Below are 27431 nucleotides of genomic sequence, written 5' to 3' on the forward strand. Positions count from 1 at the left end.
AAAGTTATTTCCATCTGTTATGAAGCAAGAAAAAAATGCTTTAAGTTCATCCCAATTTTAAAAATCACAAACATATCTAGAGTAAAGCAAAATTAGAATGCATATCTTTAAAAAGGCAAAAAAGAGTCAGCAATGTTATGTAAATGGTATGACTCTTACTTCTCATAACATTGTGATGCAGTATCAATATCTTTTGTCATGTGTATGAAGTACATATTGTTAACACAGTAATAAGAATATAGTTTCAAAATTAATGAATAGATCTAGTGATAAAAAAGAATACATGTTATCAATTAAATCCTTAAATACCTTGTCTACTGCAATAAACTTGCAAGTCTGAAACAATCTACGCAGAAATCATTCAAAATTTGACAATTGGTTACATGTTTGTTGATATTTTACATACAATACTGCATAAAGCATATGTAAAGTATACATGATGTATAGTACATAAGATAATCATCGCATATGAATGCATTAAAATGCAAAAGACAGCATTAAACGTAACTTATGCAGAAACAAAAACATTTAGAACTGTAAAATGCAGGGAAGCATACTCAGCTTTTGAAATAAGACAGTGAAGAAATAAAAATAAGAACAGTTCTTCTGTGCATAATTAAATTATATCCCAACTTATTTATTTCTACAAATATAAGCTACTGTCCAGAAAACAATGAGCGATAACAGATTGGTAGGATTTACAAAATAGTTCTCATTTTAAAGCTGTTGAATGAAATACTGTAAGCATTGAAGCTTTACATCTCCACATACATATACATATGTATGAAATTAAATTTAGTAGCTAGAAAAGGAAGACTGCCGAGGACCTACCTGTGTGACCATGTTTTGCATGTATGGTGCTGCATGCTGCTGCTGTTGCTGCTGCTGCTTTTGCTGAACAGCACTTTCTATTGCTACTTTTGCTACAGTACTTGGATCTGCTCCAGCTGGCACAGCTACCATAGTTGCACTACAGCCAGCTTTGTTAGGGTCACTTATTGTAACAATTCTAACTCCTACTTTATTGGGGATTCCTGGAACAGTTTCCCTATCGTTATCCTCTGCTGGCCTCTTTACAGTTTTGCATTCTGCTGTGCCATTAGTTGACCGTACTTCAGATGACAGGGTAGCTGGGGATCCACGAGGTCCTGAGTGTGGAACTGCTATGATTTGATGCCCCTGTATAACAGAGGCTGTTGACTGTGGTGAGACAACTACACTTGGGCGTTGCTGAGGCACATCTGAATTCAAACTTGAAACTAGAGGTCCATTAGGTACATCAGGATTGGTACTACTAGGTTGTTGTGTTAAGAGTTTTGAAGCCTCTTGTGTACAGCTTACAACAGGCATAGTCCCCAAAGCTAAAACAGGCCCATTGGAAAATCTTTCCCCTTGATCACCTTTGGCAGCATCTAGTTGTGTGGCATCCAAATTCTCTTGTTCTACTGGAGAAATCTCACCATTTCCTACATGGTTGGAAGTTTTGTGATTTGGAATGTTTTTGCTTAAATGGGAACCATCACCCTTTTCAAAGTCACAGATTCCATTAAGGAGGGGCTTCCTCAAATCACTTTTAAGTTCCTGTGTGTCTGGTTGTTCAAAGTTCTGCTTTCCAAGAGCTCCATTCTCATCCATGACTAATGATGATCCATTACTGACTTGTGAGAACTGATTGGCCTCATTCTGAGTTTTCCCTGAGTTAGCTGGAGGTAGACTGGAGTCATGTTTTCTTCCATTTAGAAGACTTCCCACCTGTGTTTCATTTTCCTTTGCATCGCCATTGCTGGTGTTTGCAGCTCCTCTTCTGCAAGAAGGGTTTTCCATTACCTCAATTTTACGCTCATGAATATGTAAACCTGTTGCCTCCTTTGCTTCTTCTTCCTTTTGGCAAATTATTTTATCTCCTTTGAATGGAGGAGCAGTAGCAGAACCTGTTGATTGTCCAGCTAGAGGCGCCTGGTTAGGTGGAAGCGCTTGCACCTGAAGCCCAACTCCTGCTTGTGTTCCACTCATTGTTATTCCAGCTGGAGCAATTATTTGAGTTGCATTTCCCTGACTTGCATTTGCTGTAGCAAAACTAGTATTTGGCACAACTGTTATAGTAACCTGATTGCCGGAAGTCCCTTGGAAAATAGTTGCTGGGCTGTTTGAAATCAACTGGCCTGGCAATATTTGTAGATTGGAAATAGGTACTGTTTGTACTGTTCCTTGGGATTGGATTGCACTCTGGACCAACTGAACATTTTGCTGTCCAACTAGTAATGGCTGAGCAGAAGATTGCCCTTGAACTCCAAAACTTGTTGCTTGGTTATTAGCCATCTGATAAACCACCTGAGGACTGGGAGCTCTTGCACTGTTTGAAGGAGGAATTTGTGGTGCTGGAAGAATAAGTTTGCCACCAGGAGTAGAAGGGCCTCGTTTAGGAAGCAAGAGCTGTTTTATCAGACTGGATTCATTTGGAGGTGGCTGACCCACCCCAGGACTACTTTGTTGTGGCTGAACTTGCAGCTGTGTCTGGGACGATGCTGGTGAATGCTGCTGCTGCTGCTGTCGCTTCACAGAAAGCATCTGACTGACAGTGGGAGGGGGCCCTTGTGACTGAGGTGTGAGAGACGGAGATGATATTACTGTGGGGACTTGGTTGTTTGAAATTGGTCCAGGTGATGGTGAGGAAGTTGGAGTTAAGTTTGGCTGTGCACCCAACTGAACAGTTTGGCCAGCTGGGATTGAAGCTGGATTAGTAAGAACAATTTGGTGAATGGCTGGTGCATATGTTGGACCTTGCTGAGCTGGTTGGCTTACAATCACTACACTTTGCTGAGGTGGTGGTGGTTGCTGCTGAGACTGCTGCATTGGTTGCTGTACCACTGCTGCTGGAACTTGCTGAGAAGGCTTTGGTGCAATATTCTGAAACCCTACTCTTGATGTTGGTGGATTCTGGACACCAGCAATTGTAACCACTTGCCCAGTTGCAACTTGGAAATTCTGAACTGTAGTAGCAGAAACTATATTGGATGCTGACGTTGTGACATACTGTTGAGGTGCTATGATAACAGTGTCTTGCTGCTGGTTACCAGCTGTGGATTGCTGAGATGATGTTTGTACCGGCTGTGATGATGTGGTTATGAGCTGCTGAGCTTGGGAAACTGCTGAAGTGCATGCTGGTATGTTCTGTACTCTGCCAAATATATGACCTTGAGGTACAGCTTGTTGAATTACTGTAACAGGAGTGCCTGAGGATATTTGTCCTGGTACTACTGCATGTAGAGGGGACTGCTGAATTACAGGTTGATGAAGTAAAGTCTGAGAGCTGACAACAGTAACAGAAGGTTGTGGTCCTGCATTACTAGGATTTTGATTTGAAGACTGGGCTCCACCTCCTACAGCAATAGTAACAGGAACTGCAGACTGTGGAACTGTGTTCTGTATTACCGTGGCTTTTACTACTTCACAAGAAATTGGAGCTTTATTCTGTATGACAGTCACAGGAGCATTCTGTTGATGGTGACTATGAACTAAAGGGTTTTGTGGTATCCTGGAAACAGTTTGTACCACTGTAGGTGCACCTTGAATCGGAAAAGACATCTGTGTTACAGCTATAGTTGAAGATTGATTATTAATAGGATTCCTCTGAAAATGGTTTCCTATACTTGATGATCCATGTGGGAGTCCTGTTGATAAAGGGAAAAAATTGGTAATGGTGATATCAGCAGGAAATAAGATTTCAAACTGTTATCTAAATTAAGTTTCGAATATTTCCTGAAGTTAGCATTAGCAATGGATTCTATGTATCTCACAGTGGTAATGGGGCAAATATTTTCCACTGTCCCCTGAAACTGTGTCCAGTTTTTCATTTCCTTCATAATTCACTGAAAAATTCTTCATTCAATGGCCATCTAACCTATTTAAGAAGCTAAACGGGACACCACTACCTCATTATAACTTCAGGTTTTAAATTTTTCAGTATTATTTTGATACTAATGTCAAACAGCATAGAAATTAATTGAAATAAAATCTTTCAAATCTAGTTAAACATTTCTCTTAGCTATTCAGTCCATAGAACCTGCTCTTACAAATGATTATATAAATTAGTTAATTAAGAAAACATGCTGGGTTTTTTCTCTTTGGCCAGCAGAGCAAAAATTACTTAGAGGTCTCCCAGAAAGATCCCACTGTATGGGGAATAATATAACTGCAAGAGAAAGATTACCACCATCTTATCTATTGGCCAGAGAAGTATAACTTTCTTTCCACCAACCCTACCCATCCCTGTAGAAATAACTCTACTTCAATACTTTCTTTTTATGCCTTTTCCCTTTTTTATCAGGTTTACTGGACTGTGGGCACACTTCATTTATTATAACATATTCCAACCATACTTCCAAAAATATTTATGCTCTTATAGACTGATTAGTAGACAACATATGAAATTCAAAATATAATATGAAATTCAAAATATAATAATAATACCTGCTGGTGAAGCAGATGGAGCTACTTCAGAAACAGAATCAACCCGAAGAATGGGGGTTGAAGAAGATTGTTGCTGATAGTACATCTGAACAGGAAGTGGTATAGCCCTCCTTTTAACTCCTACTACATGAATATGAGCCTGCCCATTGTTATTTGGGTCCTCAACTTTCTTCACTGAATGATTTGGAAATACAGTTCTGTCAAAAACAAGGAGAAACATGTTTAGAAAGATAATCTAGTAGCTTTTTTTGCCAATATTAAAAAAAATGAAGTTTGAAGTAAAGCAATAATTAAAGAGAAATGGAGCAATAATTAAAGAGAAGTAATAATTAAAGAGAAACGGAGTGCATATGGTTTGGGGCTGAATTAAAGAATAGCAATGATTGTCATTTAAGGAGAAAAAAGTGTAAGAACTCTGAGTGAAAAAAAGTACTTTGAACTGTCACCTATTCTACATTTTCTCTCAGCAGGTAGTATTCTTACAGATCAGTAGGATCAAAGGAAGTTCAACTCTTAGCTGAATGTTAAAAGGGTTAGTTTTCAAAAGAGACGGAAAAATAAAGCGAGCAACCTATACTGAATAACATTTATTTCTCTTTTCAAACAACCACTGCTTTTAACAGTGCATTATTTAAGGTAAACAATAATGGAAATTTATTTTTCTCAAATTTAGCAATCTATATCAACTGTAGATTAAAAAAAATTCCAAGCAATTATTTTATTCTAGGAATGAGTTTGTCTTACCGAAGACATTTATAAAATCCAGTAGAAGTTAAGATTCCACCTCGAGCTAGTTTACTGCATGTAGAGAGATATTCAGAGTACATTTCAGCTCGGGAGACTGAACAATCTGAATTAACCTCAAAGTGGGCATTTAACCTGTGGAGAGAAAATAGAGGAAAAAATCTGGACAAGCAAAACATAATGAGTTAACCATGAATCTTTCTCCTGATTCCAGAATAATCCTCCTCAGCCTGATGCCAACAGTACATTGGAATACTTCTCAGTTGTCCTCAGCCAGCATGGCCAATGCTTTCCAGCTCTTAACTCAAAGGACATTTCTTCTCCCTCCTTTCTAACAATAAATCTGTATGCATTACAAAAGACTCAGAATACATGAGGTATGGGTCAGACATTGATCCTTAACACTGTCTTGTTCTCTGGTGCTGCTTTAAAAGTGTTTTCTCTTAAACGGCTGATGTATGTTAAATGTTAAAAGTGTATGGCATCCATGAAATATAATATATAGCCAAGAATTGGTTCTGTATAACAGTGTAGTTTATATTTAAAATTATGACTCATAATCACATTCATAATCATGAATATAGACCAGAGTCATACTACACTGGCCTTATGAAAACTAAGCTTCTATAATAACATATATCCATCTTCTTGATAGAGGATTCCAATAGAAGAGAATGTATGTAGTTCAAGGTTGAACTGTGGAGTCCCTCGTCTCTCTGAGCTTGGTTGCTTGCTTGCAGATGTTTCATTACCCGACCAGGTAACATCATCAGTGTTATCCTGATATCCTCTACATCCTCTAAGACAGGGTTGGACAGTCTTTTCCTGTTCCGACTTCCTTTTTTCCCCCTGCCTTGACTGGAAACCAGTGGAGATATGCTGTGATGTCACAAGAATGAACAGGGCTGAAATGTTCAAACACTTATTGTTTTGGGTGATTTTAAGGGGTGGCTTGAGTGTTTTAACTTGGGACCCACTTCATCCTTTAAGCTTATCTATGTGTGCCAGTTGGGTCTAGTGGTTAAGATACTGGACTAGGAGTGAGAAAAACCAAGTTTCATTTTAGGCATGAAAGCCAGCTGGGTGCCCTTGAGCCAGTCATTCTCTCACAGTCCTAGGAGCAATGGCTAACCACTTCTGAAAATGCTGCCTGGAATACTGTATGGACTTGTCCATGTATTTGCCAGGAGTCAAGTCTGACTTGGCAGCAAAAAAAAAAAGTGTGTGTGTGCGCATAAAAATTACAAAACCATTCTGCTAGGAAAACTTCTAGATGAGGAATAGGACTCAACTTTGCTGCGCAGTATTAAGTGAAACTTTTGTAAAAAAAAATGCTGCTGCATTTTACAAACTTGCTACATTTTCTCCAAATTTCATGTGGAAAAAATTAAGCACTTAAGAATGGAGGATTTACTGTATGAATATCAAGCAGTGTTTTTTGAAAACTTAAGAAGATCTTTGTTGGATCAGACCAAAAATCCTATCTAGTGCAGCGTTCTATTCCTACAGTAGTCGGTAAGATAATCCTGAGAAAACCTCAAACAGGACATAAGTACAATAGAATCCTTCTACCTAAGTAAAATAAGCTTAGTTATATTTCAAAATATTAAAAGCATACATAGAATTTAAATATGTTGAACTTCATCCAGGTGTATACAATAAAATAACAGGAAAAATTCTGACAGGGAAATTCTTTTACTGCAAATTAATTGATAAGTATTTCCCCAAAATAGAATTACAGTATTTTTGCTTGATATTTTCAATAATGAAGATATAAATTTTTAAAATGGACAAAACGCTAATTATTTCATGAGACATATCAAAAGAATTAAGTACTCACCATTGGCATGCAAATTTTTCACTGTCAATTTCTACTATTCCTGGTGGTGGAGCAACATGTTGTGGTGCTCTTGGTGCTATGAAAAGAAATAAGAATTATAAAGTATTATATAAATATGATATAATATTTGGTTGCTTGCTGTTACAACTCTTTCTTTAGTAAAACTTAGAAACACTTTAGATACTGTTCAGTTTCCATTTTAAATTAAGGATGCTATCCAAGCAGAGAGGTCAACAAAGAGTTAAATAAATTACAATTGCTCCAAATTTTGGAGGATGGAATGAATGAAGATCTTTTGTGTCATCTGGTAATTTAGCTGCACAGAGACACTTCCTGAAGTCTTACAGAAAGAGAAAAGCTAAGTCGGGAGGTTCTAGTATGGCAGCTCAGCTATCATATACCCTTGTATCTGGGAAAGTCGTCCTCCTCCACTAACTGCACAGCTTCAGGAGGGATGCACGTGGAGTGGTGAGAGAGGAAAGTGACACCCACCTAACCAGATCAGCCAAATCAACCCTGATGATTAATGGGGTGACAGGTATCGCAACCAGGTTGCCCTCACATCTGAGAAAAGCTAAATTATTTATTTTTACATACAGCACTAATAATTTAAAAATCCAGTTATCAAATTATTTTTATTATTAGATTTTTCATCCCGCCTTTATTATTTTTTTAAATAACTCGAGGTGGCAAACATCCCTAATACTCCTTCCTCCTATTTTCCCCACAATCACCACCCTGTGAAGTGAGTTTGGCTGAGAGAGTGTCTGGCCCAAAGTCACCCAACCGGCTTTCTGGCCTAAGACTCAGTCTCCTTTTTAAACACCTCTTGCCTTGCACCTCTGTGAATCTGTGAGAGCCTGGACTTCATGGCTTATGATAATGTATTTGTGTTGGCTCCTGCCAAGCTATAAGTCTCATATATTTTTTTCTAGATTTTTAGAACATTGTTTTATTTCCAGTAATGCTTCTGAGCCCCAAATAAATGCATGAGTCATTCCTAGAAAATAAAAATGATGAGGTGCTGTAGCTCAGTGTTCTGTTTGGAAATGTGCCTACTTGCCCAGCAAAAAGACAAAAATAAACTTGAGGTGACAGATCATCTGGATATGCTAGAGGTGTAAGCATTACAGGTGACCAGCCAAGTCCACACATTTGTGAGAATGCCCATAAAATGCTTTCAAAGTTAGATGTGCCTACCAACCCAAAAAAACTGCTAACTCCAGGATTAGATCTGGAAAGGTACAAACACATCAGGATTAGGAAACTATAATCAAACCATGGATCTCCCTTTGCAACTGAAGGTAAGCATAATATGCAATAAGTTAAGAAAAATGTATTTTCAAATTGTGGCTTGATGATGTAAAATAAAGCACAGATTATACACTGACCATTTATCCACTTTTCATATGTCAAAATAAGACAAAAACAAATATTATTTCTTTATAAAGTGCATTATATGGAAAAATATTTTAAAGCCACAGCAATATTCTAAAATATATGACCAGTCAGGCACACTTTGTTTAACCTAATTAATAACAAACAGGTGATGGTTGCAATAACGTGCTGACTTAATTTTCTTATAGACTGCCATCCATCCCTATCCACTGGGGGTGGACAGACAGGAAGCAAATCAAAGTTTAAAAATCCAACTCCTAGTAAGACAGAGTTCTTCAGCAGTTTTCTGTAAACATGGTAGATTTTCTCTCACAGAGGGATATTTATTTTCAATTGACCGAATTACCAGAGCTCTTTAGGCAGATGATAAACCTGTTTAAAAAAACCCAGCAACAATAAACTGCATTAAGAAGTATTGCAGAAAGAATATAAATAAAATATATATAGAAAAAGTACTACTTACATAGCAGTGGCTATTTATGAAAAACAAAGAAATCATCTAAACATGCCCGTACATCTCTATTGCAACAAGGATTTTTTTTAAAGTACACACCTAATTTTTTTGCCATCATCACTACAGATGGATTCATATACAGTATGGCTGTATATCTACATCTGTAGCCAATGTCTCTATTGTAAAAGACTGCCGAACATATCTAATGAAAGCTATTCCAACATATAACCTATTTCAATAGGGTAATACTAACCTGGAGTAGCAGGGGCATGTGCCTGTGATGAAACTTGTTCCACTGCTTGTGGCCTAATTTCAGAGAGTACTTGGTGGTTGGTACTTTGATGTTCAACAAGTTTTACTGCACTGAGTGCATCGCCTCCAAACATCTGGATGTCCATTGAAACCAGACATACTAATGTATCTGTAAATTATCATAAATTAAGATGCTTTATTCCCCAAGAACAATTCATTTCAGAAAGTTTTTGTATTAAGTTAAACTGAATTCAGCTAAAAAAGAGCTTTATAGCTTTACGAGACTTATTTCTATTTGTCTTGGCATTATAAGCAGACTTTATAACTGAAATCTCCCATATTCACTTCTATCTCCTTTTTTATTTTTGTATAAGCAAAAGTTGTTTATTATTATTAATGTTACCCTATCACTTCCCAATAACATACCTCTTGGTGCTGTGTTATCCTTTGCACCTCATCATAACTGTAAAAACTTTACTGAGATTAGAACTATGCAAATTTAATAAATATAATATCTGCATAATTTTGAACAAATAATTTGAGGTTTCTTTTGAAAGATGTTTATGTAGCACTTTTGGTTTGCCAAGTGCTTTATGATTCTTGCCAGACAAAGGACAAGCCAGGTATCACTTAACAGAAAAAGCATCTAACAAAGTATTATCAAGGGCCTTGGTAATACAAGTGTTTTGTAAAAAAATAAATAAATAAACCTGCTAGCTCACCTATACTTTTATCAACTTTAGCTATTTTTGTACAGGCCACTTCACCCATTTCAGTGAGCATATAGAGCACTTCCAGAGCAGATATGACAAGTAAAACGTCAGGTAACGTGAGATGACAGATGATTTCTTTATAAGATTCTTGATCTACATATTCACAAATTAAGACACCATTGTCTTCAGCTTTACAAAGATTACCCAAGATTTCCATGCCTGAAACAAAAAAAAACAAATAGTGTGTACAGATGTCACAAAAGAAATAATTTGTTCTCTATTGCTCCCAGAGCGCAGGACACAGAATAACAGTTTCAAGTTACAAGAACATAGATACCAGTTTAGTACTAGAAGAGGGAGAGAGAGAGAGGGAAAAAAGGAACAGTTTGACAGTGGAACCAATTATCTAGTGAGATGGTAAGTTACTTCACAATAATCATCTAGAAAGAATACTTCAGTTTAGACTCCTGCACTGAGTAGGTTAGACTCAACCTAAATAGATGGTTCTTGCTCTGAGTTTTATAAAAATGATACTTTACACAAGATACTGTAATCACATAAATTCTTACCCCGCATTTTTAAGAATCTGTCTCTTGACATTAAGCATTTAGTAACGGTATGAAACATTAGATGAGTCGTTTTAAAATCAACAGGGTCCAAGAGAAGCTGAAGAAGACAGAAAGCAAAAATTAATGATGAAATGATTCATCTGATAAAACTAACATCAGTGGGATTATGGAAATCTTCCAAATTAATACTTAAAACATATTGAAAATGTTATATGCTGTGACATTATTTACTATTTCAATATATATCCTATATTTCTATGCACTTTGCATTCAAGCAGCTAGACAAACACTAACATGAAAATTAACAAAATATAAAATCAGCGAAAATAACAAAAATGATTGACAATTCAATCATTTGGAAATTCAGATATAACTGAGAGGCAAAGAGCACTCTTGGACTGCAGGACCTGCTCTTCTAGAGGGAATTCAATTTTATCAAAAAGAAGAAGCTGCATCCTACTCCAAAAGCTTCAGTTTCTACTGAACAACAGATCCAGTATCTTAATTTAATTCTCGCTTATCCACCCTCCCCCAGCCCATTATTAGCAAGGAAATAAAGCGCCAGCTAGTCCAAACAATATTGGTGATGGTTTCAAAAACCACTCAGATCCAAAGGAACTAGTAAGGCCATACCTTTCTCAGTCAATTTCCACATTTTTTACTATATCATGATATAGTCCATATACTGTATTTCACAATATCTATATGCTACTAAAACTCTTGTGACTGTTTGTACTTTGTAACCTTTAACTGGGCAAAATGGTGCATCATAGGCCAGTAATTTTTGAACCAAGGCACCTCAAATGGGCTAACTTACAGAACGCATCCAAAATCCAGGATCCATGACTCCCATGGAATAGAAATTTAGCAAATTTTATGCAATATTTCCTGTGGTCAACTCCTGATGTTTGACTGTGCTGTACAGCTCAACATTGGCTACTTTCAAGGCAGATACATCTCTCCCTGATTTTTTAAGAACTTTTCCAGTGCATTAGAAGCTCTGCCACTGTTAAAGGCATTGATGAATCTGGTAAGGAAATATATCTGAAACAATGACTCAGTGAGTCATGGGTTGTCCAGCTGGATAATATAATTCTCAGATTCCCTTAATTTGCATTACAGGTAGTCCTTGGCTTACGATGGCAATTGGGACCAGAATTGGCATCGCTAAGTGACATGGTAAAGTACATCATGTGACCGTGCTGCTTACCAATGGCAATTCTGGCAGTCCCACCGGACCATGCGGGTCCTTAAGTGAGGACCACATGGGTTGTTAAGTGAGGACCTCACGTGACCGTGACTTCCTGCCGGCTTCCCCACTCACTTTGCTGGTGGGAACTGGCAGGGAACATTGGAAATTGTGATCACATGAGTGCAGGGATGCTGCAATGGCCAGAATTCAAAGGACCAGTCGTAAGTACCACCTGTTCAGTGCTGTCATAACTTTGAACTGTCGCTGAACGAATGGTCATAACCCAAGGACTACCTGTATTTTTATTATCTATTAATTCAATTTTAGCTGTGAAGTTAACAAAGAAAAGAAGTGAACAATCCTTCTTTTTCAGCTGAATGCAACTTTATGCTTTGTACCTGGGAATAAACGCTACTGAATATCATGGGAATGTTTTTAACACATATATTTGACATGTATTTTTATATAACCACAAATAGGAATATACTCTATGATTATATTTATCTAGATATTTTATTGATAGCTGAATCTTAAATTTTAATTAAAATATTGTATTTCAATAGTTTTAAAATAGTATTTATTGGTGCATGATTACTAAGAAGTAAGCCTCACTGAGTTCAGTTGGACTTCCTACCAAGTTTGCATAATAAACGTAGAGAACAGTTCAAAATTTGAAGGAATTAATCTTCTTCTTCTGAATGGAAATTAACAAAGAATACTACTTAAGAAATATGGAATAGCCACAATGTTTAATTACATTAGGTGCATATTAAATGTAAGAAGAGTATAAAAACCTAAGCTCTGACACATTTCCATTACTGTTAATTTGTAGCTCTTTACATTAATAATCAACATTCTCCTTTATTAAAAAAAAATTCATATCAAGTAGGAGTGTTCACACATTTTATATAAAACATTTTACTGAATTTTCATTTCAGTTATTTTTGAAATTATAAATTATTTTTGAATGTTACATTTTGGGTGTGGCTAGAAGAAATCTCTTTACTCTTCTTAGGGAAGCAAAAATAATACTGTTCTTTAAAAAAAAAAGCTTCTAGCCCATCTGTCCTTTAAGAAGTGTTCAACAAAATCCAAATAAAGTACACCTGTCCATAACACAAGATGCAAAGGCAGCCTTACAGAAAACAAAATTTAGGATTCAGATTTAAACCATGACTGATTAGTATCCCATTGTTTTCAATAGCTTTACTTCAGGTTAAGTTTGGATCTAACCAACTGTATTTAATGATCTTTGATGAGATGATATGCAAGATGTCTGAGAAATCACCAACACCAATGTGTTTCCTTTTATATAACACTCCATAAGGTAGATATTCACTCCTACTTGATAATTTAAGGTATTTAAATTATAGGTATCACTTCTTAAAATTTCTTACCTCTGCAGCAATATTTCCTAAAGTGTCAAGCCCCAACTGTCTTAAAGAAATAAAATGACTGTGAGCAGAGAGCAACAAAAAACGAAGACAAGTACGATTAGCTGCCAATAATTTTACATTTCCCTCCTCAAAGGAGAGATTTCTTAAAATCACTGCAATCTGGAGAACTCGCTGTCCTTCAATATCATTAATGCCCAACTTGCGAGGTGGGTGAAATAAAGACTCCCATATCCAGTCTTCTGATACAGTATCTATAAAAATAAGATAATCACTTTAATAGTTTCAGTTTTAGATATGCCAGATATAGTCTAATATTTATGCATTGTAACTCACCTTGAGATTTGTTCCTGTCAGAAATAAGGTCACGTACTTCGTTATCTTCAACAATATCCTTCCAAAACTAAGAAAAAAAAATTTTTTTAGTGTGAAACTTATTAAAGGCAATTTATTCCTGAAATATTTGGTGTGTAATAATGGAAGAGAATAATGCATAAAGTATTTATTTACAAGGCAACCTTCAAGCAAATAAACAGTAATATAATTGTATACAGGTAGTCCTCAGTTAATGATGGGAATTGGGACCAGGAACTCCTTCGCTAAGTGATGCAGCTGTAAAGCGTGATGTCACATGACTGCACCGACTTATGACAGCAGTTCCAGTTGCTGTTATTAAGCAAATCCCACATGGTTGTTAGATGCGACGTCATGTGATCACATTTGTGACTTCCTGACGGTTCCCCGCTGACTTTGCTTTTCGGAAGCCAACCATGAAGGTTGTAAATGGTGATTGTGTGACCATGGGACACTGCGACTGTCGTAATTGTGAGCCAGTTGCCAAGCACCCAAATTGTGATGTGACTGTGGCGACATTGCAATGACCACAACTTTGAGGACCAGCCATCGTAACTTCAAACTGTCTGAACGGTCATTAACTGAGGACTACCTGTATTTCCAAAACTTCTTTCTACTGTACATATAAGCACTTCAAGTTTTCGATGGTAGACTTTGGCATTTTTATTTTCAGGTGTCTCTCATTCATTCATTCATTTGGGGAAGACTAAAATGGTAAATTACAATTTTAGTTTCACTTACATCTTTTAACTCAAAATTAGTTCAGTAGATACCAAATTCAATACTGTAAGATGTTTATATTTAACCTCATTAGTCATTTTTTTGTAACTTTAAGTAAAATTAGTATTTATCATTGGTGTGTGTGTGTATGTAGGTATGTATGTACAATGACAAGAAAATTATGCCGATTCTCCCTGGACTTGAGTGAATAAAAAAAGCACAAAAACAAGTTTAAACACTGCACTGTTTACAGGATAACACAATCTTATTGCCTCTCGTAAATGTAATTTAGAAATAAAGTAATACATTCCTTCACCTAATCATAAAGCTGATTATCTTAAGATTATCTAAGATGCACTATACGCTTAACATTAAAGAAACACTAAAACATTAAATAAAAGGAAAATTAGGATTTTCAGCATATAAATATTTTTAGAAGCAATGTTAACAAATGGGATTTTAAAGCAGTTTAATGTTTCAACTGCTTTATATAAAAACAGTTATAGATTTTGGAATTCATCCATACTCTTATTTTTCAAGAAAATCCAAGCATACAGAAACTACAGTGCAGCATTATTGGAACTAATGGCACAATTAGTTTCCTCAAGCACAATTAGTTCAACTGATGCTTTAAGTTAAACACATTATGATTTGGTTTATTTCCGTATGGCCAATCAGATATAAAAATGTTTAACCTTTCTGAGAGTAAGTTCTATCTTGTTACATGCAAGAATGCACAGAAGATTCAATATATCAGGCCTTTAAGAGGACACGGACACAAACAGCTTCCATTCTGCTGTCCAGTCCACCTTGTTTCAAGTTTGTATTTTATTTCTGATGGGACGAGTTGCACAGGGACTTGCGCTAAGGGCACAGGCCTAGTTTTCCTTTTCTTACATGCAGTATTGGAACATGCCCCATTAAGCAGTGTTGAATGCCAGGCCAGGCTCGGATATTCTTTTTTTTAAATAAAGCTTTATTAATTTTTTCAACATATACATAAAATACATAAAAACTAAAAAGAATGAAACAAAGAATACTACAAGAAAAAAGAAAACTAAAGAAGTATGAAAATACAGAAAAGACTATTACATGGTGGCTTCTGACGTTCTACAACAAAGATATATATAACTCATTATCAATCTTACTCTAATTTAAACTAAGATAAACATTGTCTATAAAGCATTTCCATCGCTATATGACATTCGCCTCTAAAACAAACTCTCTCTCCCTCTTAAAAAAAATAAAAACCTTTTCTAATATAATTATTCACCTAATAAGCAAATACTCAAATATTATCCTACTTCACTAAAATTTTACTCCTCTGCCTACTAAAATAACAAAAGATAAATTATCTACATTTGATTAATGTCCTTTTACCCAAGGTAAAATCATTATCACCAAAACAAAAATATCAGTCTAAACCTTTCAGAGACCATCCTGATAAACACATTTAAACAATTACCCGACTTCAACATAGACTAAGGCATTTACATATCTCAGCATTTTACACAAAGCTTTCCCCTTACAAGTCTCAAATTCAGCACCCAGCCTTCATTCTTGGCCTTGATTTCCCAGGAACACAGCCAACTGTATCTCCCCCTTTGCACCCGAAACTCTTCTTTCTTCAGAATCAAAGTTAACTCTCCACGGTCCAATTTTTCTCCCTTCACTTTTTGGCTTAGAAGCGTTACTCCTCATTTTCTTCTTTACAAAAGGAGTGTTACTCTCAAAGTAGTTTCACTCTTGTCTTCTTTTTCAAGTTGTTGGTAGGCTTTAGACTTCACGAGTTCTAGGAGACAATCCAGGGCTTGGGTGACGTCAAGATGTTGTTGTTGTTGTTAGTTGCCGTCGAGTCGTTTACGACTCATGGCGACCCTACGTATGACAAAACGAAATGCTGTTCGGTAGAGTTCTTTAAAGATCGCTTTCATTTCTTCCATGTCTCTCCACAGTGTGTCATCAGGAGAAGAAAGATGCCGTTCTCACAGGAAAGCAGAGGCAGATAGCTCAAAATTCAACTCCGCAGGTTCAATGAAGTACATAAATCTTTTATAATCCTCAAAACTAAGAAAATGGCAACAAAACAGCAAAAATCTTTAAATATAAAAAAAGTCAACTTTCCAAATTAATAAATTCCAAAAATAAGAAAAATCACCAAGAGCTTTGCATTTCTTTGTTGCAAAAGGCCTCTCTTTGGTAAGAAACAAACAAACAAACAACCTCCCTTGGTGTTTTAGAAATAGGGTGGCAAGATTTCGTGTCTGTTTTATGGCTTCAGTGCAGCCCTGAACTTGATGACATCTGCGCCTCCCAGCATTCTCAATCACAGACTGATCGCAGGGACTCCGTTCCGCAACCCCACCCCCAAACAAGAAAATGCTGTCTGGAGAACAAAAGGGATGATTTCCTGGATTCTCCTTACCCAGAGAATTCTTCAGGCTGCAGGGACCCATCCTGCGCCCAGAAATGCTGCGCTGTCAGCGCTGCTTAAAAAAGCAGTAACACTCAGTCTGCCATTCCCCACAGAAAGCCCCAGGCTTGGATATTCTTTACCATACTGCTGTTGCAAATGGACCTGACCAGCATTCTCCCATCTAGTATTGTGATTTTTGCCCTACCTGTATCATGATTCCCTGGTTACAGCCTTCATACATCTCTATCAGATTCCATCAAGTACTGCCATGTTATATCACAATCAGCACTCATTTCCTCATCCCAGTTATGTTACAGTTTTGGTGAGCAATGGCAGTGTTTCCAAATAAAAGCCCTGAATGTCGGACAAGTATGAATTTGGCCAGCACCAGCTTTTGGGAACCTATCATACTCAAGCATCCAAAATGTAAAATTAGACACTGCCACAGGATGGCTTTGCTGGGAGAATGCAGGCGCAACTTTGACAAATAAATAGTACATATAGATGACATCATGAGCACTAGCAACAGATACTGTGGGAAAAGTTGATCATATGTAAAGTGGCCAGGAGTATTCAGCCAAAGTTGTATATGCAGATGTGTTTTTCTAAGCATTATCATTTTGTTTGTGCCATGCCAAACTCTTCCTATATCCTAAACCCTGCTTGTCAATGCTAGTCTGCAATAAGTTTCACTGTATCACTTTTTCTCTTTTGCATCTTTTAAATCTTTTTATCACTTATGCTACTTAAAACTCTTGTCTCTTCACCATTTATGCTTATATACTCCTTTTGTCGCCATTGGTCTGATTTCACAACCAGCCTGTAAGCAAAATATATCTCTGAATAAAGTTTGATTTGTACATATATTCCTGGAAAAGTGTTATATATCATTATTTTAAAAATTACCTTAACAAAATCTCTATCCGTTTTCTCCTTCCATTCTTCACCAAACACAGTAGAAAATGAACCTAAAGCTATGAGTTAAAAAGCATTAACATTACCATTGCATATTTAGAAACATTTCACAGAATTACAAATAATTTTAAAGTAGCTGTATTATAGTAAATCAAGCTAATTTACTTGGTTTATTGTGTACATATGTTGTTTTACTTTGACATCAGTATTACTGTTCATTAGGAAGTATTTATACAGTTTTTATTGGTTGGATAGTAAATTTTGTCTGGACAAGGAGATCGAAGTTTTCAGAATGGACTGGACAAACCCTTTTTGTCCTAAAAAGTATAAGGTAGCACATTTATACAGTAAAATGTATTAACCTACTGACAGAAAAAAATAATACAAATCCTGAAGAGTAATGTTATATCTGCTATACACAATCGTAAATTAAAAAACTATGACTAAGAAACAAATTCTCTTCTAGGAAAATTGCACTATTGTGCCCAACATATATTATTCAAACAACATTCAAGAAAACTTGGTTGTAAGTACCCATTTTGTTTTGTTTGATTTCATACTGTACTTGAGTTCTTATGGAAAATAGAATTTTCTTAGAAGGAAAGATATTGGAAGGATATTGCTGACTTGTAGGCAATGATGTCCGGGAAGTCAAACACAGCTTGAAATCACAAAAGAAAGATCTGAAAAGTGATATATTCCTTAGTACCAATAATCTCCTCTGCATATGAACAGAGTAGTCACCTTCATCAAAGAAAATTGGAAATCCCTGTATACTTTTAATAATGTGATTACAAAAAACTGAGCAATGTGCATTTTTTACATGCAACTGTCAGACATTTATTGTGAGCAAATATTTTTTTTTTCATAAAATCTGCTTTCTAGAACTTATGTCTGAAAGATGAAGGTGCAATACATTTTAGGCATATGTGAAAAAATGGCAGATTCTATGTTCTCTTTCCTGGACTGAATATCATACCGCATTTGAAAATGGCTAACACAAGTTCAAATTTAACGTTGCTTATACTTTATGGAATGGGTTTAACATAAAATTCAGTCAGTACATATTGCAGTGCGAAAACACAGTAGCTACATTTTTGACGATCCATACACTGAAGGGTTTAAGGAATATTTCTCTTCAGAAAGAGTTATCTTATATAATGCCATTATTTTGTGAAATCCAACCTTCATGAACCTGAACAGTATTTGAGCACAGAATGGAATACAGAATGATCAATGACAAATCAATGTATGCTGTAAGAGTTCTAGGAAGCATATGGCATGTTCATAGTATCCAATATATTTAATAATAGTTTTGTGAAAGAAAAAGAAAAATGACAAATTCTGTAAGTTATAAAAATATATAACAGAAGAGGACAGTGTGTGATTTAGCAATAGGAATCTGATATCATGGATCCCATTAATACAAAGTCAATATAGAAGTATTAGGCCAAACACAGATCAAATTACTCTAATCACAAAAGCCTGTCAGTGTCACCTTTGATATTAATGCAGCGACTTCCAACAGTAGGGACAAATGTCTATGTACAGTAAGTCCTACCCTACCCCAGTTCAGCATATGATTTATACATTATTTTCCTATACTTGGACTATGGTTATTAAACATATCCTACTTGCAAAAACTTTCTATTGTATAATTGCTTTTGTAAGTCATTTCAATAAAGAATGAAAATGTTGGGAACAATTAGAAAGATTTAAAAACCCATAAAAAGCTGATAAATAATCAATGGTGTGAAAATATATAGAATTCTGAGGACATTCTTAATCACTTTATCTTAGAAAGTAAATAATAGAGATGCAAATGTTGCAAAAATTGGCAGCCAAACATGAAAAGCTTTAAACACAAGGAAAATAAGATAGAAATGTATAGAATTATAGAGAGAATAGAGATGAAAAAAATCCTATCCATTATCCCCAGATTCTAGAAATACCCAGTGAAAATGAAACTTTCAGTATATCCAGAACTAAAAAAGAAAAAAGGGGGAGTCAAATAATACATAATTTAAGCAAATTACCCCAAGTAAATGTGAAGATCATCATTCCAACAATACAGTCCAGAGTTTAATGGAGCTTACCCCCAGAAAAATAGGTATAAAATTGAAGCTTAAATGACTCTAACATTCATTTAAACACATTTATTGAAGTCTGTCCATAAACTTAGTCATAGCCTTTTCTCCTGAGTAAATGTTCCTCTGAATAACATTGACTGACAGAGCAAATAAGAGGGAAGATGTGGTCTTACGCCATAGATGTCACAAAAACATCTGGATAAATAGTGCTAAAAGAATGCTAGACTAAATGAAACACTGTTCTGATGTGGCAGGGCTTGTCCTACATAGAATTAGAGAATAGATTAAACAGAAGATGGGAATTTTCAGAACTTGAAAAACTCTAATACACAGTAGTACATTTATCTTTAAAGTGTTATGCAAATTAGAAACTTACTGTCATCAAATACCCCAGCATTAGCAAGTAATAAAGTGATGATTTTGGGGTCCTTTTCAAGCTGCATAACATGTTTGCTTTCATTTGACAGAAGAGTGCATACATTAATAGCGAAGTCCACTTCATTTGGGAGTCCAGATAATAGAGAAAGCACCAATTTATTATAATCATTTGGCGAATTAAAGTCCATAGATAGCCCATAACTTTGTCGAAGAAAATCTATTCATAAAGGCAAAAATACAGATTAGTAACAATGCACCTATAGATCACGAGGCTATTCCTCCTACAGAAATTCAATATAAATAGTACTATTATTAATTAGTAGGAAAATTTACCTGATACGCTGTGCTGCTGGTAATTATAGGAAGATGGAATTGCACCTATAGGTAGTTGCGGCTTTGGATTGCCTGGTTGTACCTCATCATCATCCTCTCCAAAATGATGTACTTTCTCATATTTTTCCAGGTAGCTGAAAAGAGCAGCAAGTGTTTTTCAGTATACATATGGTATGATTATAAGAAAGTGTGAAGAAGCTTATCAAAAGAAATTGTAATTCAATTTTTTGTTGTTGAATCAACTGAATTTGACAGCCTTCTCAGATTATTTCATCTTATAGGGTGGGAAAGAAGGAATTATTCCTATAAAAGCATTTATATAGGTAATGCTACATTACATTTTCATTCCATTGCAGATCAATTTGAAAATCTGTACCCAAATCCAAATCCCCAGAACATTATAGTAATTTTAATAGAACACACCTACAGCAATCTTGTCTTTTATAAAAGTTTACTTTGCAGCAATCTAGTCTTTTAGAAGTTTACCTGTATGTTTACAAGTAAATGAATGACACTGCCATTCATGGTCACAAATTTAAGCATAATCTTCACACTTAATTTCAGATCTCAGTGCCTTAAATCAGTATTTCAATTACTGGCACAGAATTAATGTTATATATTTAGAAACATTCAGGGTTGAGATTAGGGCCCTAATTTTAATGGAAGGTATTATAAATTATTTCTTACTGAATACTACTAAGTTTAATTCACAAGATCACCTATTCCAACCTGGGGTTTGGAGAAACAGTATATATCATAAACCTATCTCCTATGCTTTTCTGTTACAGTGAACCACAATTTCCAGACTGGAAAATTATGGCTGGTTTGTTAATGAACTAGAAACCATAGCTTCAGCTATGGTTTTGAAATTAGCAATTACAACGCCTTATCCAGGATTTCTCAGATTGTGCATTGGGACCCCCTTCGGGGTCATGAACAACTGGGGAGGGAATCACATTTTTTGAAAACCTGATCAGGCTTGTGCAGGCAAAGTGGGAATGTTGTCAAAAGTCACCCTGGACTCTGCTGCTTGCTTTTTCTTCACAAGTCCCCAGAAAGCAGTTGTAATACTTTTGAGAACATTGTGATATAGAGATTAAAATGTAATTATTAAAAGTGGTATATTTATTTTTTTTGGCAACTCTAATCCAAATGAAATCATTAACTTCGATGGTCACACAAATTTATTAATCATGTTAATGGGCCGTGATAAATACAGGTCCAGAACTCCTGGCTTATATATTTTAGTCAGCCAAGCAGATTATGTTTGCAGGAAACAGAAATGAAGGAATGTTCCTAATGAAAGGGAAGACACAATTAAAATACCATACAAAAAACGAGTACTTCTACTGCTCTGAATCAGGCCTGCACAACTCATATAGGGGAAATGGCTAGATTGATAACTTAAAAATAATTGCAGGCCACAAAGTAATAGCTGGCTCACCAACCAGCTGTTCGGCAGCTAGCAGCGGGGCAATAATGATGGAGCTGGCAGTGTCCATGAGGCCTGGAGGCGCTCAACAACAAGTCTTTTGGGGCAGAAGTGGCTGTGAAAACGCAGACGGTGGCGATGTTTGGCGGCAGTAGATAGGTTATTTTTCCAAGAACACTTGCCGTATTTTGTGCAGGCCTGCTCAAACCATGTTTTAGACATCAGAAAAAGATGTCCAGTTTAGAGTAATGCTTCCAGTCTTCAAATGATGAGATGGAAATCGAAGTCTTTGCAAGAATAAGATTTCCTAACGTTAAACTGAAGTACTATGTACAGTTTCATCAGATGGTGCCCCACTGAAGTCTAATTTGACTTTCCTCCAAGTAAACTTGCATAGACATTTTGGATCAAAAAGAGATATTCACCCTATCTTGGATTACAAACAGAATAATCTTTTCAGGCTAAAGAACTTTCTATGACAATTATGCTCAAAAGGATGCAGAGGAAACTCCAGAGCATTTGTATATGGTTCCAAGAAACCCTGTCTTGACTAAACTTGAACTACCAGAGTTGGGTAGCATTTCATTGGTTGGGGATATCTTTAACATTTTTTGGATGGCTGGGGGATACAGTCAATGGGGTAAAGATGCAAAATGGAATTTTGGGAGAGTGTGGTATTAGAAGAATTTGAGGATTTTCTTAATTTTTGTTTTAAATATGTTTAACTTATTTTAGAGTGCTGCTCCTCTCAAAATGACAGGAAACTGAAAATAATTTTCAGAAAATGTGAGAATGTTTCTGAGGGCCCCCTCATATAGCCCAAAAAAGTGGGAGGGGAAAATTGAGGTTTATTTTAAGGATAGAGAAACTCAAGGAAGAATTTATTTCAATAGTCTTATGTTTCATTTGAATCTCACAGAAGTTTTCAAAATGAACATTTTCATAGTTAAATATAACTGAAGAAAACCAGGTATTTCTTTCACTGATTAATTTACATTAACATTCAGAGTAATAAGTAAATTTATCAAGGAACTTCTATCAAGAAAGGTAACACCTGCATTATCAAAGGCTTCCAAAATATTTTGAGTATTTTCAAATATTTTTTTGCTAAAATGAATTTATTTGCTATATCATACATGGGCATTCAGCCCTACTGAATTCACTGAGACTTCTTATCAGATAAGTATGTATCAGAATGCAGTCTTAATTCTTTTAATTATAAGTATGCTACATTAATAAATACTTCTGATATAGCCAGGAACTTCAGAATTTCACTCAGCATGTTTTGCATATATACAGAATGTCTTTTTTTCATTCTTTCTATTTTTTTATCCTGTAGTGTTTAGTCACTTGACATAATCAAATAAGTCCAAAGAATTAAAGTTTAAAACAGTAGTTCAAAAATATTAAATATAAGGTGGTCATTTAAAAAGCTTTAAATACAAAGTATAGAGCCAGTTTGGTGTAGTGGTTAAGGCACCAGGCTAGAACTGGGAAACCTTGAGTTCTACTCCTGCCTTTGGCACAAAGCCAGCTGGGTGACCTTGGGCCAGTCACTTTCTCTCAGCCCTAGGAAGGAGGCAATGGCAGACCACTTCTGAAAAACCTTGTGAAGAAAACTGCAGGGACTTGTCCAGGCAGTCTCCAAGAATCAGACATGACTGAACTAATTAAATAAATAAATAAAGTACCTCCATTCACCAAGTATAACAACGGGGGTGCCATTTGAGGGGCTTGCACTGAAGAAACTGATCCTATTCTAGGCCCATATAGTTAGTCTTTCCCAAAATGAGTGCCCTCCAGATGACTGGATCTAAATTCCTATAATCCTCCACCAGCTAGGCAAAGATTATGATGATACTCCAGTAAACAAGTTATCTTAATAAACTGAACTTTATTTTGACAAGCAGGTTTAGCCAAACTGTTAACTTTGGTCACCTAATTAAGTTTAAATGTACCAGTGGATGCCTTTCAACTGATCACTAATTTCTCTAATTAACATATCAATTAAAGTTTCTTAAGAAAATATGTTTACATAACAAACATTAAAATGTCTAAACTCAAAGGATAAGGTGATTTACAGATGAAAATAAGCAACAGATACATTCTAATGTTGCTATGCCATTATATAGTTTAGCTTCCTAATGCTGATATGGTATACCATACTTTTTTGTGACTTTTGTATCTAATATATGATATGCAGTGATCTGTTACTGTGTTCTTGCTTAAAAATCACACCCAAATATCTGCAAGTAAGAATAAATGAAAAATGGACATTGAAGATAACATTTTCTTTTTTCTTGTGCGGTATTTGGTAAAAATGTGACAGCAGCAATTCTCTATGAAAACATACTTCATTTCTGAAGAACAGATATGGGAAGATTCATGTTCAGACAGCAGTATATTTAATGTTAATTATTAACATTGTAACTGTTGCTTAAGATTTCAATTGGAAGCAGAAGCCGTCTTGCATTCTATAACTCCCACACATATACTGTTCGTGAATTACAAAGATACTAATTGAAGAATACAATGGAAAACCACAACGCCAAAATGATAGTTGCCAGTGCTCCCGAATCCTATTGCCAAATTCTAGATAGCTGCAAACCCTGTACTGCAGGGTATCTACGCAATCTCTCCTTAAGCCAATAGAGATGGGCCTTTTCCAGAGCCCGCTTTGATGCCTTCCCTTCAGCACTGCTGGCAGGCAGATTTCATGGGGCTGTGTCCTAACAGGCAGGAACCACGCTGAGACGAGGAATGGGTCTCTAGTGTTTTATTACTGCTACAGTAGACAGAAAATCCTACCAAACTGAAGAAGCGTGAGAAAACCCATACAGATAAACCCCAAAAGTCGAGGAGGGTCTGTTCTGTATCTCTTTGAATGACTGCTCAATTCCTCGCTACTACACATGCATTTCCCCCCCTGGATAGGGGCCCCCTCCTGCTCACCATCAGTGCTCATGGCAGGCTGCTTATTCACAGAGACTTTGCCCTTGTGGATCCAGGGAGGTAGAAACTCCTGCCCATGTCCTCATACAGTGTCCTTTTTATGATGCCCTAAGATGTGCTCTGATCTCCCTGATCTCCAGATTTGAGGGTCACGCTGACAGATTTTACATTTGTTTCTTTTTAAGGGATGCTGGCTCTACACTCACACACCAGGTGGCCAAATAATTGTAACAAGTTATACAATTATGCAAATTTTTTAGTTAGATATATTGTTTTACTATTTTGTTGTTTTCCTTTTTCCTGACAATGAATTGTTGGATTAAACTATTTTCTTTTTTTGTAAAGGTTGGTTAAAGACCATAATAAAGTTATTCATTTAAACCATATTAAGAAAACACAAATATTAAGATAAAAAACACTGAACGTACTGAACCCATAGATTTTATTTTAATTTCACTGCAGTTAAAACTTGTTCACCTTTGGAAACAGTTCTTACAGATTTTGATTTATGATCCTAAAAAAGTTTGATTTGAAATACTGTACAGTATATTAAATACATTCAGGCAAACAACAATTCACACAGACTATATGTTTAAGACAAGAATACAATGAAACCATATTGGGATCTACAGATAAATATTTGGATGACTTGCAGAAAAATGTTTTCTGATTCCAGATTGCCTACCAAAATGCTCAATATGTACTGAAGGGCATGCTCTTGATTTTCTTTTTAATCTACAACAAATTGGAAGTTAACTTGTGCTTGATATGTAGAGTTGTACCCTTTGTCATGAATGGATAGCTTCTTGGTGACATGGTAAAGGCTGATCTTCCCAACCAGACTAAGGAAAAATTAAGATGGTCCAGATTTAGGCAATCTGAGGGAGTTCGAAATCCTGTGAGGGAATAATCTGGGCAAAGTACTACTATGTTCCTTTGAAAAATACTCTAAGAAGACTCCTTTCATAAGGCACATAGTTCTCCAGCTCAGTTACCAAGATGATCATCACAATTACCAAGATGGCAACTTTCAGGAAAAGAGGCAAACTGAGGAGGTAGGTATGGGTTCAAAGGGTTTTAACATTGACAGAAGATCCAGGACTGGGAAGGATGCTGGAGGTTCAATATGTTAGCCTGTCATGACATGCTTCGCTACCAGGTGAGGAAAATCAGAACTGCCCAACAAAATAAAAATTAGAAGATGACCACAAATCCAAGCAAAAAGTCATGTGATTAAACTACTATTCCCTAGTGATTTCAAAAAATCTCAAGGTATTTCCATTTGGCAGCATATGAAGCCCTTGAAGAAAGTTTTCACGAAGGCAATCATACTGTTCTACCTCATTCTGGAATGTTCTCCAACTGTGGAATCAAATTCTCCAAGCTTAAGGCCAAGGAAATTGAAATCTGGATGGAAAACTTTTCCCTAATGGATGGGAAACTCAGGTCAATCATGGTTGTCAATGCCACAAAAATATGAGAAAGTACTTGGTCAAAACTCTGTTCATTAGGACTCTGGTCAGAGGGAATGACTGGAAACATTCAAAACAAAGGTCTGGATGGGGAGGAGCTCTCTCTGACTCAATCCTACCAAGACTGGCTGTGGATTTTGGAACAATCTAGTTCTGGAAATTCCATCTTTGACCTTGGGTGGAGTTGCACTTCCCCATTTAGGGATGGTGCACAAGCTGGGGGTCTTCATGGACTCACAGCTCCTGCTTGATTAGCCTGGCCTGAAAGGCCTTTGCACAGCACAGCTCATCTGGTGCTGCCAGCTGCACCATTTCTTGGGTTAGGAGGTTCTTCAGACAGTAACTTGTACCCTAGCCACCTCACAGCTCAACTATTGCAATGCAATCTATACAGGATTTCCCCCAAGATCACTCAGAAGCTTCAAATGGTTCAGAATGCAGCGGCATTATGGCCATGCCTCGATATGCTCACGTGACACCTCTGCTCTGGGAGCTGCACATAGAGCCCAGTTATTTAAGGGACTGCCTATCTTCTCTGATGTTTACCTGGCCAATTCAAGCTGGCAGGTGTGGTACGCTTCAGCTTCCTTTGATTAAACAATGTCATCTATCAAGACTCAGGAAGAGTGCCTTCTCTGTGGCAGCACCTGCCCTCTGGAATGAGGTCCCCCTGCCAGATCTAGCTGGCTTCTACCTGGTTGGCTTTCCGAAGGGCCATAAAGACACAGGCCTTGGGCTAGGGTTGTTCGTGCCTCTTTTGCTGGATGTTACTTGTTGGTGGGATGTTTTGGAGTTTCCTGGGTTCGCCATCTTACTCTTCTTTGTCCAAGTCTGGTTTTGTTTGTTGGTTCTTTTAATATTGTTTTTATATTGTTTGATGTATTGTGAGCTGCCTGGGGTAATTTGGAGTCAGGCGGCATCAAATGAATGAATGAATGAATGAATGAATGAATGAATGAATGAATGAATGAATGGTATACCATGTCTGCATAGTTTAAAAAGAGTGTTGGATAAAACACCATTAAGATTTGCTATGGCTCAGAAGGATCCCCTGCCCTAATTGTCTCTTTACCCATTCTGAACAGGGGGTACTCAGGGCTGCATTTGGCCTTCACCCTTTTAAGCTTCTATATACATTCATAGGTGCAAGCTGTGTTAAGATTCAAATTCCATACACCTTCACCTAGCCAACAGAGCGATCTTGATCCTCTGGTATGCAGATGATGCATCAATTCCCTCTGTATCCCTCATTAATATGAGAAGTACCCACAGGGCCCTTGTCCCCTTATTAGAGAGATAATGGTCATGTTATCAATATATGAAAACAAAATTACTCCTCTTTT

The 27431-nt window shown here is 36.4% G+C and overlaps 1 protein-coding gene across 1 annotated transcript in view; it reads right to left on the reverse strand.

The window, feature by feature from the left end:
- ARID2 (AT-rich interaction domain 2) overlaps positions 1 to 27431 on the reverse strand; it is a 99420-nt gene that overhangs the window by 28859 nt on the left and 43130 nt on the right. Inside the window, exons 4-15 of the mRNA XM_063309383.1 lie at positions 20233 to 20366; positions 19898 to 20116; positions 17423 to 17490; positions 13363 to 13429; positions 13030 to 13280; positions 10441 to 10537; positions 9881 to 10090; positions 9160 to 9327; positions 7055 to 7130; positions 5215 to 5349; positions 4471 to 4667; positions 832 to 3671 (exon numbers count right to left, since the gene is read on the reverse strand). Coding sequence (XP_063165453.1) covers positions 832 to 3671; positions 4471 to 4667; positions 5215 to 5349; positions 7055 to 7130; positions 9160 to 9327; positions 9881 to 10090; positions 10441 to 10537; positions 13030 to 13280; positions 13363 to 13429; positions 17423 to 17490; positions 19898 to 20116; positions 20233 to 20366 — 4462 coding nt within the window. The remainder of the gene's footprint in view (positions 1 to 831; positions 3672 to 4470; positions 4668 to 5214; positions 5350 to 7054; positions 7131 to 9159; positions 9328 to 9880; positions 10091 to 10440; positions 10538 to 13029; positions 13281 to 13362; positions 13430 to 17422; positions 17491 to 19897; positions 20117 to 20232; positions 20367 to 27431) is intronic.

This window comes from Candoia aspera, chromosome 7 (assembly GCF_035149785.1).
Source record: "Candoia aspera isolate rCanAsp1 chromosome 7, rCanAsp1.hap2, whole genome shotgun sequence".
NCBI lineage: Eukaryota > Metazoa > Chordata > Lepidosauria > Squamata > Boidae > Candoia > Candoia aspera.